The sequence below is a fragment of the Hyperoodon ampullatus genome, assembly GCF_949752795.1.
Source record: "Hyperoodon ampullatus genome assembly, chromosome: 8".
In the NCBI taxonomy this organism is placed as follows: domain Eukaryota; kingdom Metazoa; phylum Chordata; class Mammalia; order Artiodactyla; family Ziphiidae; genus Hyperoodon; species Hyperoodon ampullatus.
In genome coordinates this window covers 7,498,493-7,512,243 of record NC_136921.1, presented here as the reverse complement: position 1 = coordinate 7,512,243, position 13,751 = coordinate 7,498,493, and the positions used below count along the sequence as shown (strand labels likewise).

General features: G+C 60.9%; 1 protein-coding gene across 2 annotated transcripts in view; it reads right to left on the bottom strand.

Annotated features, from left to right (window-relative positions):
• Window positions 1-1,668: 1,668 nt before the first annotated feature.
• NGEF (neuronal guanine nucleotide exchange factor) overlaps window positions 1,669-13,751 on the bottom strand; it is a gene marked incomplete at its 5' end in the record, with an annotated part of 83,021 nt that continues 70,938 nt past the window's right edge. For both annotated transcript variants that reach the window (XM_079710759.1, XM_079710760.1), the window contains 7 exons: window positions 1,669-2,687; window positions 4,106-4,210; window positions 4,981-5,060; window positions 5,805-5,960; window positions 6,432-6,595; window positions 9,041-9,130; window positions 11,681-11,755. In XM_079710759.1, coding sequence (XP_079566885.1) covers window positions 2,497-2,687; window positions 4,106-4,210; window positions 4,981-5,060; window positions 5,805-5,960; window positions 6,432-6,595; window positions 9,041-9,130; window positions 11,681-11,755 — 861 coding nt within the window. In that variant the 3' untranslated portion in view covers window positions 1,669-2,496. The remainder of the gene's footprint in view (window positions 2,688-4,105; window positions 4,211-4,980; window positions 5,061-5,804; window positions 5,961-6,431; window positions 6,596-9,040; window positions 9,131-11,680; window positions 11,756-13,751) is intronic.

Sequence of the window (13,751 nt, the reverse complement as noted above, 5' to 3'; positions counted from 1 at the left end):
CCCAACCCACAGCCCCAGACCGCCTCCCTCCCCTGGCGTGGGTAAGCTTGTGCAGGGGGCTTTGCTGAGCCTCTGGCAGAGTGGGCAACCCCATGCAGGACGGCTGTTTGTTTAGAGAAAGAAAACAAAAAGGCTTTTCAAGCTCATCTCTTTTCACTTCAACCCTGAAATTATGGCAGCTGAATGAGGGATGAGGAACCACCCAGCCGTGCCACGCCCCAGCTTGGCCCTGGCACTGGGTCCTTGGTCATGCCCTCTGTTTTCCATACTTCCCAGGAAGCCTCACTTTTATAATTTAGAGAGAGGGATTTAAAATAGTGGCTTACCTGCTCTGGGTGCAGCAGGAAAGAAGCCAGAAGTGCATCCTGTCCCCATCCTCCAAGGGCCCTTGGAGTGAGCACCCTAAGGCCTAGAGGGGGCACTGTCTGCAAACCCCAGTGATGGTTTAACACCTGGGCCACAAGAGGATCCTTTTGAGTGAGTGCTGGTGGAGTGAGCTGTTCCTCTTTTTTTTTTCACCATTGTCTCTAGCAACTGTTTTGGCCTCCTTGGTTTCTCTGAGCTCCTGACCACCTGTTCTGGCTAAGACCGGTTTTCTCCTCCTGGATACGCCAGATGGCCACACGTGGTACCCACTCACACTCCCCAAAACACATCATGGCTTAGGTTTTTGCTTATAAAAGACTGTTACAAAACTGACTGGTTTTCATGAAACTGTTTACATTATTACACATAACCTGCAGTAGCCGAAGCCCTCCTTAGAGCAGGTGACCCAAGTCAGTATGCTGCTCCCTAGCTCCAAAAAGAAAAGCGAGATAAGGGCCAGGACCAACGACTCCCCTCCCCAGCCCCACCCCGCCAAGAGCAGTATGGGACTCCGAAATGGTCCCTCTCCCCATCCCCTCACTCCTGGGAAACTCAGGTGCAGGTACTCCCCCTGGGGTTGCAGCAAGGAGACCCCAAGAGCATCAGCCCCTCACTGGGGCCAGGGCGGGTCCCTCTCCAGTTGGACCAGCATGTTGCATATGTATGCATCTTCTAGGGATTCATCCAGTTCTCAAAGGGTCTGAGGTCTCAAGAACGCCAAGGGCCGTGCTGTGGCCTGTGGGAAGATGCTGCAACGTCCCACTTGATCTAAATCCTGGGCTCCTAATCTAAGTGTGTCCTGGCAGAAAGGGCATGGCCACAGGCAGGCAGGGCTGGGCGGGGTGGGATTCAAGGCCCTCCACATTCCAGGACAGAGCCAGATGTCAGGTGGCTCCGAGGGCCAGCTGCAGCCTCCGGTAACTGGCTGCCGACTCTGGAGGTGGGAAGAAGTGTCCCAGGCCAGTGACTGGCCAGGTGGGAAGCCGCAGTCCCAAACCTGGTGGTCAGATCCCTTCTGGGACCACCACCCACTGACACCTCTGTCCCACAGTGTTCAAACCTGCCTTCTCAACCTGCAGAAGGGTGTCCCCCACTGCCGCAAACAGCTTATTCGGTTTCTGGAGCCCCTCCACAAGTGGAGGTCCAAATCCACTCCCGTCCTGAGGCCCCAACCCCGGCTGCTTCTTCCTCCACGGGAAGCCTCCTTAGCCCTTTCCCTGGGACACACCTCCTCCATTGGGCTTGAAGGGGGCTCTTCTCTCCCTGCCAGACCGAAACACGTCATTCTTGTGCGCACAAGGGTAATAAAAAGTAGACCTTCGTCTCTTTTATTTTATATATGATGCTTCTTTTAATGCAGCCAGAAATGATATTTGCTTTTCTCGGAACCATAACCCATACAGGATGCAGTGACCAAGTCATTTCTTTATAACACCTGGGCTCCGGAAGGGGCCAGAAGATATGAGTTACATCCAGCCCATCAGGGAGCCAAAGGTGGCGTGGGCCCTCAGCCAAGCTCTGGTGGCCGTGAGGCAGGCCTGGCCGTGCAGCCAGAGACTGGCGGAGGCTTGGGGCAGGGGTGGACAGAGGCGGTTGGTCTCTCAGTCCTTTGAGTCGGAGACCAAAGGACGCTCGTCAAGCTCATCAGGCAAGGGTGGTCCATCTGTGCACCTGGCCGATTCTAACAGCTTCCAGGGGAGAGGACACGTGCAGGGGTCATGACATCATCACCTTTGCACCTGCCCTTGGCCAGGGACACCCTGGGTCTGGGGCCTCTCAGTGCCTGAGAAGGGCCCTGGAGCATGCCCGTCCTCTGTCTGCTCCCCCAAGAGACAAGAAGAGGTGGTGTAACACTGTTTAAAATACACGTTTTCATTTACAAATGCAGCAGAGGAGAGACGTGGGCACCTTTTCTGCAGTTCTTGAGCGAGGGGCCAAGACACATGAGCACTAACCACGTAGCAGGGGTGAGGGGTGGAGGCGACTCCTGCCAAGGCACCCCAGGTCACACCCTGCTGCCTGCGGCGGCGTCCGGCCTTCCCGCTGAGCCCCTCCGCTGTCCGCTGGGGGCTGCCCGCCACGCCCTGCTCCCGCCCACCCACATCCCTCGGCCAGGCCGGGGGCCAGGGGTCACTGCCGATTTCGGCTGCCCAGCTTCCTGCGGTCCTTATTCTGGCTGCGCTGAGGGTCATCCATCTTGTGGACACGGAAACACTCCTTGAGGTTCTGGGACCGGATCTTCGGATTCAAGATCTCCTCAGTCATGTTGCTGGGGAACCAGCCTCTCTCCTGGTCATGCAGACGCTCGCCAAAGATCCACCCTGCGTAGGGAGGGGAAGGGGAGGGTCAGAAGCTCTCCAAGTGGCGCAGGCTGGGCCTCGCCCTGGCCTGTGTGGGGAGCAGAGGAAAGGGAGACGCAGGGGTCCAGCTGGCCTTTCCAGAGGTCCCCTGCCCTCAGACGCATTGCTGGAAATGCCCAGACCTTGTTTATCCCCCATGAGCTGGGCGCATGCTGCCCTCCCGGGGAGCGCGGTGTGTGCACAGGGTGGGTGCAGAACCGCTGCGTGTCCCGGAGGTATTGACTTTGGAACTCCTCCCCAAGCTCTCAACCATCCTAGGCTGCCCCACGTGAGGCCAGGAGACCCCAGGGGCCACCCCCAAAAGCACGAGGCATCAAGGGGCTGGTGGGGTGGTAGCTGACCGCGTGGTTCCCTGGCTTTGAATGCTACTGTCACCCTCTGGTTGGGCAGCCCCTCCCTGAGCCTCAGCCTCCTGGGAGCTGGGTGGTCAGCCGAGGGTGGCTGTCACGAACTGGCCGAGTGCCCTAGCTCTCTACCCCCCACCCCCGTATCACAGTGTCTATGCTGGGGGCCTGGGGCCCGAACTGCAGGTCCTGCTGGCAGGTCCTGGGGCAGGGCTAAGACCTGGGGCCTGAGAGCCAAGGGCGTGCCTTCTGCAGGCCACGTGGGAGGGGTGTCAGGCTGTTTCTATTTTGCGGGGGGAGGGGGAGGGCAGGAACCACTGTTCTCCCAATGCTGGGTGAGCCCCTAGGATTTGGGAAGGGTGGAAATGGCCTTCTCTGGAGGTCACCAGCCTGAGACTTTCCAGCCAGGGTCTTGAAAAAGAGGAGGAACTGGGGTTGGAGGGAGATGCTTTCTGCACTTTTGGGGATTTAGATTAGGAACAACTCATGTAGAAATAAGGGATCAATCTTTCAGGGGAGGGGAGTGAACCTCTGGCACTGATGCCGACAGCAGGAGTGGGCGTGAGTCCCGGCGGGTGGCTCTCTGGCCCACATGGGGCTACAAGCCTGGTGGCCACAGGCTCATCTGGAAGCTTGTTGCAAATACGGGGTCAGGGTCAGGGTGCTCCTGGCCATCATCCCTCCCACCGTGATGGGGGCTGATGCCAGGGCTGGATGAGGGGAAGGGGACATGGAGCCAGGTGCTCGGCTGGGCCTCATGCTAAGTGGGGGAAGGTGGACCTCACAGCTCCGGGGAAGGAGAGCGGAGGCAGTGGGAGAGATGCCTGCTCTATGCTGAGGAAAGGCCAGTGGAAGCCACGAGGGGCAAAGCGGTCTACGGGAGCAGAGAGGCACCTCGGCCCTGGGCTCTGCCCGCCTCTCAGCCGGCTCTTCTGTCTGCTTCTCCACTGCATCCCTCAGGCTGGGGCAGAGCCCCAGGAGGGGGGTGGGGCAGGGAGCCGCGAGTGGGAGAGGCACCCAGCCCCGGGGCCTCACCATCCTCTGTCTTGTCCAGGATGTTCAGGATGTCGGCCAGATCCAGCGTCAGCTCGTCCGGCTGCTGGGCCACGTACGGGTGCACACACTGGACCTGGGGGCAGTCTGAAGGGAGGAGAGAAGGGGTCGGCCTGTCCTCATCACCACGGCACCCGCCCTGGTCCCTGCACGGGCAAAACCTGGCCCCCCACTTCTGCCTCAGCAGTTAGCAGGGGCACGCGGCCTGTCCAAGAGACAACGCAAACTCCCGCAGCAACTGAAAGAGGGCTCGTTGGAGGGAGGGGTGTGTGGCTCCGAAGAAAAGGCCGTTAAAGCGCCAGGAGTTCTGAACAAAAAGTACGTGGATACAGGGATGAACAGGCCTGAGGGGCTCTTATTGACACTTCAAAAGGAGCTGCTTGGTCCTGGGCTGGGCCCTGGGGGCAGTTTGGGGACAGTCAGGACTCGCTGAGCTCGGTCAGGATGGCAGCGTCTCTATCAGGTAGCTGGACCTTCACCTTTTTATATTTTGTAAGGTTTCCAGACAACTGGCCACCCCAGAGAACGCTGGCGTTTGCCTTCTGGGCCCGAATTCCTCTTGGTTTCCTTGTGGTCTCTGTCACTTATGACCCAGTGGCTTTTATTTCTTCATTAACCATCAAAACGTTTGCAAAGCTCAGGCACACCCGTGTCCTCCATGGGGTACTAAGCTTGCACTGGGGTGCTAGGGACCTCCGGGCAGGCGAAGCAGTCTTCCCAGCGGCCCCGCAGGCCCTTCAGGCGGAGTGCAGAGGCCCCCGAGGCTGACGCAGCTGTGACAGGCAGGGCCGCCACGAGGCTCCCTGGACCCTCCCTTGCTCCACCCGGCGGGTGCCCCTCCCCAGTGGGCCACCTACCCAGCAGCCGGGATGTGAAGGAAACAAACTTGGTTCTTCGGTTGGGGGCCAGCGAGGTCATCCAACGCTTCATCTCGCTCCTGGGACAGGGAAGAGGACAAATGCCCCAACCGCAGAGCAACGGACCCCACGTGAGGGGAACCGCTGCGCCAGGCATCCAGCAAGCTGGCCACTGGGTCCCAGGCCTGGCACAGGGCCGCGGCAGGACAGCGTGGACGGGGCCGGGAATCCAGCGGCGGGACGGGGGCGGAGTGCTATAGAACCTCCCTGGTACATCTTTAAAGTCAGTGGGTGAGGGTGAGCCCACGATACCCCAAAGTTAACCCAGAGGCGCGCCCTCAGCTGCCAGCTGCCCTGAGCCATGGCCCGTGGAATTGGGAGAGGCTGACGCCATCCCTGCCCCAGGCAGTCAGAACTGGACCGCAATGTGCAGGGTGACACCTGTGAGTTCTGGGCTGGGGGGTGCTGGGCACCGCACAGGGGCTGCAGGGCGGCTGGCCGGGCAGCTCAGAGGTGCAGGTGGGCCTGAGGCCACACAGCGACAGTGGTTCACTGGTTGGTCGGGCCCAAGGGCTCTACAACAACTCATCAGAACAGAGGCGCCCGCCCAGAGTCTGACGTCCAAGGGAACACGAACACACACACACACACACACACACACATACAGAGCCAGCAACGTGCTCGCCCCGCACCCTGACGCTAACACTGCACAGAAACCCTCCCGGCAGGGCCTTGGGGGAGGAAGGACAGGAACAGGGCGGGCGGTGTGCTGAGCCTGGAGCCTCGCACCACCCGGGCAGGCGACAGCGGCACTGGGCACTCACTGAGAGGACGCCTTCAGCATGTAGGTGGCCTCCCGGTCGTCTGCATTCTCGAGCAGCCGCAGGATGAAGACGTTGGCCAGTGTCTGGCCCTGGTCCTCCAGCTCCTCCACTCGCAGCAGGCCCCGCGGGGCCGAGTCAAACACCTGGTACTTGTCTCTGGGGACCGAGGGTGGCAGCAGAGGCATGTCAGTCCCGAGGAGGCGGCGGCTCGGATTTCCAGGATATGCTCTACGCTGGCCAGCGGGGCCGGCCGCACTGCTGACACTCCTCACCTCCTTCTGGAAGCCCCCACCTGACCGCCTGTCCCCCTCACTCCCAGCCCCCGCCCTGCTCAGTGTGGACGGCGGACGAGGGGTCAGCACCCATGACACGGCAGGGGCCGCTCTGTCGAGCCCGCCCCAGGCGTCAGGCGCTGAGTTGGACTCTCCACGTCCTTAGGGGTACAGCCCCCGCTAGACGGAGGGGAAACGGAAGCTCAGGGCGTTGAAATACACCTGCCCGAAGGCCCAAGGCTGGACCAGAACGGAGCAGGCCTTCAAAGCGGATCCAGGGCCTGGCACCATCCCAGCACCGTGTCCGCCGCCCCCAGGCCGCAGTGACCCCCCATCCCTCCTGCCTGCCGCTCACCCCGGAATCTGCCGGCAGATCACCAGCAGGTCGTTAAAGAGGAAGAGGTAAATTTCCCGGAAGAGTTTCTTGGTCCGCAGGGTCCGCGATGTCTTGGGGCCTGACATCTGCTGCAGCTCGCCCTGCTTTAGCAGCCAGCGGGAGTGGGAGATGATGGGCACCGACTGCGTGGGGGGGACGGCGTCAGAACGGCTGTGCCCCTCCGCGCCCCCCGCCCAGGCTCCCCTCGCGCTCTGACTGGAGTGACGACCGCGAGTAATGGTGTGTGAGGCCCGCACTGGGCCCGGGACGCGCGTGGCGCTGGTGGGAGGGACGGACGGGTGCTGGGCAAACACGGGAAGGGTGAGTGTGTGCGCATGCGCACTGCGCCTGAGTGGGCAGGTGTGTGTCTGTTGTCTATGTATCTACGTGTGCTTTTACGTATGTGTGCTCACGTCTAAGTGTGTCCACGTGTCCTGTACGTGTCTGTACTCACGTGTGAGTGTGTCCACGTGGGTGCCTCTGTGTGTGTGTGTGTTGTCATCCTCCTACTACTGTGTGATGCAGGATCAGAGGAGAGGCCAAGTTCACAGGAGAGAGGGGAGAACTGGGTCCCACAGGGCGAGGGCACTGGGCCGGCAGGTCTCCACACTGTGGCTCCGGGGCAGGCACCCAGCACCCAGCACCCAGCACGCGGCCTGCAGGTGGAACTACGTGGGGGGCCCGGAGGTCTGCGTCCTCAGCTGGGGCTCAGCTCCCAAACCTAGCATGACCTCAGGGACCCTCGGCAGGTACCGTGCGCTCATGTGCCCCAAACCCCAGAAACCCAAGCCCTCAGGGCCCTTAGGGTCACTAATGCCTGCAGCTTTACACAGAGTTGGGGAAAAGGTCAGTAACTTCCGTCAGATTTTCAAATCGCCCACATTTAAGAATCCCTGGAGCAGTCCATGTCACATTGTTCATGTGAGCTGACTGTACAGGGTCACACAGCCAGTAAGTGAGAGCAGGCGGCTCCCGACTCCCTGCAGGAGACAGTCTAGGCCAGCGGTTCCCAACCGTTTTGGCACCAGGGGCTGGTTTTGTGGAAGACAACTTTTCTACAGACGGGGGTGGGGGGCGGGGGGGTGGTTCAGGCGGTAGTGCGAGCGATGGGGGTGATGGGGGGCGATGCGGAGCCATGGGGGGAGATGGGGGGCGATGCGGAGCCATGGGGGGCGATGGGGGGCGATGGGGGCGATGGGGGGCGATGGGGAGCCATGGGGGGAGATGGGGGGCGATGCGGAGCCATGGGGGGCGATGGGGGGCGATGGGGGGCGATGGGGGGCGATGGGGAGCCATGGGGGGAGATGGGGGGCGATGCGGAGCCATGGGGGGAGATGGGGGGCGATGGGGGAGATGGGGGGCGATGGGGGAGATGGGGGGCCATGGGGGGCCATGGGGGGAGATGGGGAGCGATGGGGAGCGATGGGGGGCGATGGGGAGCGATGGGGAGCGATGGGGGGAGATGGGGGGCGATGGGGGGCGATGGGGGGCGATGGGGGGCGATGGGGGGCGATGGGGAGCGATGGGGGGCGATGGGGGGCGATGGGGGGCGATGGGGGGCCATGGGGGGAGATGGGGAGCGATGGGGGGCGATGGGGGGCGATGGGGGGCGATGGGGGGCGATGGGGAGCGATGGGGAGCCATGGGGGGAGATGGGGAGCCATGGGGGGAGATGGGGAGCCATGGGGGGAGATGGGGAGCGATGGGGAGCCATGGGGGGCGATGGGGGGCCATGGGGGGCGATGGGGGCCCATGGGGGGCGATGGGGAGCGATGGGGAGCGATGGGGGGCGATGGGGGGAGATGGGGGGCGATGGGGGGCGATGGGGAGCGATGGGGAGCGATGGGGGGCCATGGGGGGCGATGGGGGGCGATGGGGGGCGATGGGGGGCGATGGGGAGCGATGGGGGGCGATGGGGGGCGATGGGGAGCGATGGGGAGCCATGGGGGGAGATGGGGAGCCATGGGGGGAGATGGGGAGCCATGGGGGGAGATGGGGAGCGATGGGGAGCCATGGGGGGCGATGGGGGGCCATGGGGGGCGATGGGGGCCCATGGGGGGCGATGGGGGGCCATGGGGGGCGATGGGGGGCGATGGGGAGCGATGGGGGGCGATGGGGGGCGATGGGGAGCGATGGGGGCGATGGGGGGCGATGGGGGGCGATGGGGGGCGATGGGGGGCGATGGGGGGCGATGGGGGGCGATGGGGGGCGATGGGGAGCGATGGGGAGCGATGGGGGGCGATGGGGGGCGATGGGGAGCCATGGGGGGCCATGGGGAGTGGCTGTAAATACTGATGAAGCTTCGCTCGCTCACCCACAGCTCACCTCCTGCTGTGCGGCCCGGTTCCTAACAGACTGCAGACCGTTACCAGTCCGCGGCCCGGGGGTTGGGGACCCCTGGTCTAGGCCAATGTGACGGCCCGGTGACTGGGGGCAGGTGGGGCCTTCAGCTAAGGGGTCAGGGAAGGTCTCCGTGGAGGTGATGCTGTGCTGAGACCCAAGGGCAGCCATTCAGCGAGCCCGGCCAGTGCCCAATGCTCCAGGACAGCCGGGCTGCGGCGGGGACACATGGCTGGGCATGGGCTCACCTTGATCTTAAACTCCATCTTCTTCTGAATGCTGATCATTTGCTCCGTGCGGCTCATTTTCCTGACGCCCTCGTTGCATGCTTTTACCACCTGGGATGAGAAGGAGGACACATCAGGCCACCCACAGCCAGCTGTCTCTGACCACTTCCTTCGGCCCACTCAGGCCACAGCTGGTCAGTCTCAACTGGGTCTCAGTTCCAGTGTAGAAAATCAGCGCCTTGTCTTTGCTGGGACGTGAACTCCAGAGAACACATACGTCGATGCCGACCCCTCATGTCACCTAAGAGAGCAAATTTCGACCAGAAGACGTCCTTTCTCATCTGTCAGACTGGAAATGCCCAAGGTCTGGGGATCAGGATCCGTCACACACTGTGGGGAAAGCACAGAGTACCCCCACCTTCCTGGGAGGCAAGCCAGGTACCAAGGGGCCGAATGAAACCACATTTTCTGGGACTTCTGGGGACTCAATCCGAGAGGTGATATCTGCACAGGATCTAGAACAGGGCCCGGCACCCAGCAGGCACACAGCATTTAGGAACGAGCCCAAAGACGTGCCTACTAGGATGTCTCCTGCAGTGGCGTTCAGAGCAAGAAAAACTGTCCTCAACCTAAATGTCCATCAACAGGGGTTGATTAACACTCATAAATCCACATAACCCTGTACTCTGAAATCATGAAGAAGTGCAATAACTTTACATGCACTAAAATGGAGGGAAAAGCCAGCTCATAAAGCGCAAGCCCATCTGCAAAGAATAGAGTTGTGTGTGCAGGCGTCTGTTTGGAGAGGGGTCTGGAAGGGCAGGCACCAGCCATGCTGGCAGTGGGGCGTGGGAGAACTGCTGACCTTTACTCTCTTTTTTTGCTTATGAACAGTTTGTGGACTTGTTTCTATTCAGCATCATTTTTTTTTTTTTTTTTTTTTTTTTTTTTTGCGGTACGTGGGCCTCTCACCGCTGTGGCCTCTCCCGTTGTGGAGCACAGGCTCCGGACGCGCAGGCTCAGCGGCCATGGCTCACGGGCCCAGCCGCTCCGCGGCACGTGGGATCTTCCCGGACCGGGGCACGAACCCGTGTCCCCTGCATCGGCAGGCGGACTCTCAACCACTGCGCCACCAGGGAAGCCCCTCAGCATCATTTTTATAAATTAAGGGAAAAAACCCACCTTTATTTAAAAAAGGTAAATAATGAGAAGCAAGTGTATACCTGGGAAATGAAAAGGAGATGAAAGCAGAAAAGAACTTGAAAACAGAAAACACGTGCCGGTGCCCCAAGACCCCTTGGGGCCCAGTGTGGCCGGCTGCCCAGTGGGGGCCAGGATGAAGCTCCCACCTGATCAGGTGTGTGCGTTCCAGGGGTGGGCAGAGGGTCCCGAGAGATGCAGCCTGGCTTTCCCCAGCTAGGCTGGGAGGGGAGTGCTGTTTTTCCCAGTATCCAAAGGGTGTAATTGCCAGGAGGATTTTGGAGGCCAACTGGCCTGACTGAGGGATGCGAGGAGAGGCCCCTGGGGGGAAAAGACTGTATTAAGCGACAAAGTCCTCATGGCTCCATGTGGCTCCACGTGGCTTAGAACTACCACCTGACGCCCACTGGGCTAGTCCTTTTACTAAGCTGCCGCCACTGGTACACTAAGTGGAAAGGACTTCCCAACACCAGGCTCTCGTCTGTTTCAGGGTCACCAGCACGACAGAGTGGCCCCTGCACGGCTGCCAGGAGTGGGCTCGCAGCTCCAGCGGACACACTGGAGCCAAACACACGAGACAGCGCTGCTTTAAGGCAAACATGTGGGAACAGACACATTCACTGACCCCTCCCGCACAGCCCCTGCTCTGCCGGCAGCTTCCAGGAGGATCCTCGGGAGTGGAGATGCTTTCTCCACTCCTGGGCAGGAAGAGCCCAGGCTTGGCAGGGCCGGGGAGTCCTCTCGCAGGGATAGGAGAGGTGCAGCTCGAGGGCCGGGAGAAGCGGGATCGGGGGGTCGGAGAGGCGCACAGGGCAGAGCTGCATCAGGGCCCAAGAAGAGCCAGAGCCGGCCTCAGAGCGCGGCAAGGGAGGCAAGAGCCATGGCCCTTTTTTTTCTTTTTTCTGCAGTACGCGGGCCTCTCACTGTTGTGGCCTCTCCCGTTGCGGAGCACAGCCTCTGGACGTGCAGGCTCAGCGGCCATGGCTCACGGGCCCAGCCGCTCCACGGCGTGTGGGATCTTCCCGGACCGGGGCACGAACCCACGTCCCCTGCATCAGCAGGCGGACTCTCAACCACTGTGCCACCAGGAAAGCCCAGAGCCGTGGTTTTTGACACTGGAAACAGGTAAGGACAAGCGTGGGGCCTCCGAGGGCTGCTGAGGGGAGTGCCTGGGCCTGTGGGTGGCCACAGAGCAGGGTTGGCGGGAGGGTCCATGAACATGTCTGCAGGTCAAGAGCGCCCGGCCGGCCTGGTCCACCCCGCACGTCAGCAGCCTGGGGTGAGGAGGAAGCCCACCCAACTTATTTTTTTGGACCCAGTGACTTCTCTGGATTGCTAACTATTAAAATGAATTTGCATCTTCCAGAGACGCACCGGCACAGGAGGGGGCAGGACAGGAAGGCGGGTCTAGAGGAGGAAGACAGCTGATGGGGAAATGTGGAAAGAGGAAGCACAACTCACCAGCTCCAGTTCCTTGTGGGCCCCCAAGGCAGTGCCTTCCCGCTCAGATCTCTCTTCCACCCTCTTCAGGATGTTCTGAGCACAGACAAAGTCTGCATTTAGTTTCGTCACGTACAGCCATTCCTCCCCTCTCCGCCCCCTTTGGCAGTGGCAGCCTCCCTGCCGCACTGGTCCAAACAGCCTTGTGTTGCTGCAACATCCCAGAGCAAAGAGCCCCACCGGTTACGGACTGAGGGCGGGGGAACCTTCCACCAGCCGAGGGCCGAGCATCGCGCACAAGCCTTGCTCGGCTCTAAGACGGTAACCACAAGTCAAGGTCTGCACGAGGACTAACTACGAGGGCCAAACCCGAGCCCCAGTCTCCTTACAGCGAAGACCGAAGCAAAGGGGGCAACCAAGTGTGCTGGGGAAGGGGGAGGGCGTGGCCCGACAGGGAGGGAAGGGTCGCTCGGGGCTGGCTGTCCCCGAGGGGAGCTCAATGTCTGCAGCAGCATCAGTGGGACTGCCATTTGAAGCCAAGAAGCAACGACCCCGAGGCTTCGTTAACTCTGGTCTTATTGATAAAAATGTCTATTTTCCAGTGGTTGGGTTTTCTTGAGTTTCGCCTGTAAATTACAACGTTTGCATTGGTTTCTGCCTCACAGTTCTCCCGTGCCCATATTTCTGATCTGCTCTCATTCCGTGAAGAGGTTTGGGTGCGTCTGAGCACAGCTCACCTCCCCCCAGCTGCCCCATGTGGTGGCACAAACGTCCCCAGCCACCTGCTGCCAGCCAGACACCAGGATGCTGGGCATCCTTTCCACTCTCTCCTGAGCTCCAGACCAGACCCAGATCCCTCCCGCCTCTGGATGTCCCTCAGCTGCAGGCCCCCAGCCTCCCCTGTGCGGTCCCCTGCCCGGCCTCTGCCTGCCAGCCAAGCCAGACACACGCAGTCAGCTCCGATGCCTCCTTACCCTCCCCCCCGCCAACATGGGGTCACCAACCCTGCCTGTAACCATCCCCCGACTCCCAAATCCATCTCTCAGCGAACAGGATGGCTCAGGCTCCACCTTTTCTCTTGGGATAAAACCCTATCTGACCAGGTCCTGCTCCTGGCCTCAGGCAGAGGATGGTGTGGCTTCTTCAGCCTGGTGCACAAGCCCTCCACGCTGGTCTCCTCTCTGGTGGGCCCCTCCCTACCTCCTGCGGTAACTGGCGGGTCTACCTGGAGCACCCCGCCCACATTCACCCCTCGGACACGCTGCCTCTGAACCTCAGTCCCCCTGCTTGCACCCCCCACCCCATGCCACCGTTCTCCTCGTGACAACATTAAGATAGGTCTTGATCTTAGTTTTGTTGGGTTTTATCATCCAGAAGTTAAGATTTTTAATATATCACTATATACTCTTTTCCTATAAATTTTTTTCTCTGCATAATTAGGAAATGTTACTGTCTTCTGTTTCATTGTTTCCAAGTTTAAACAATTCACATGCAACTCCTTCAGTCGCAGCGTCCTATGACATGGGCTGGTCCCAGCTGTCCTCCACCGTGCCACGCACCTCCCCGCACTGCCCCCTGTCTGGGCTTCTTTGGACTCAGGTTTCTTTGGTCCTTGGGCTCCGAGAGCCCCTTCCTCCCAGCCTCCGACCTCTCCTTTCCGACACTGCCCTTCTCCTGTGGAACTAGCTGCCCATGGCCTTTGGCCTCCCGCCTGTTTGACCTCTGACCTCCCCTAACTGTGGGTCACAGGTCAGCGTCTCAGCCCATTCCTTTCTGAGCCACAGCAGGATCCACACCACCCACTTCATCTGCCTGGTGGCCCGGGGGCTCCCTCTACCCACCAGCATGTGGCAGGCACAAGGGCTCTCCACCCTGTCTTGCTTGGAGCCTGACTCTTGCAGACGCCCTTTCGGGAAATCTCACCCTCTACAGGCTCCCCTGACTCCAGCTCTCTTGGCCTGCCTCTTCCCTCGCTGCGTTCCTTCTCGGGCACGATGTCCCAAGGCTGGGTCTTGGGACCCCTTTCTCTCCATCCTTGGTGGTCTGTCCTATTAAATGCCACTTTGATGCCGAGGGCTCGCACCCTGACTTC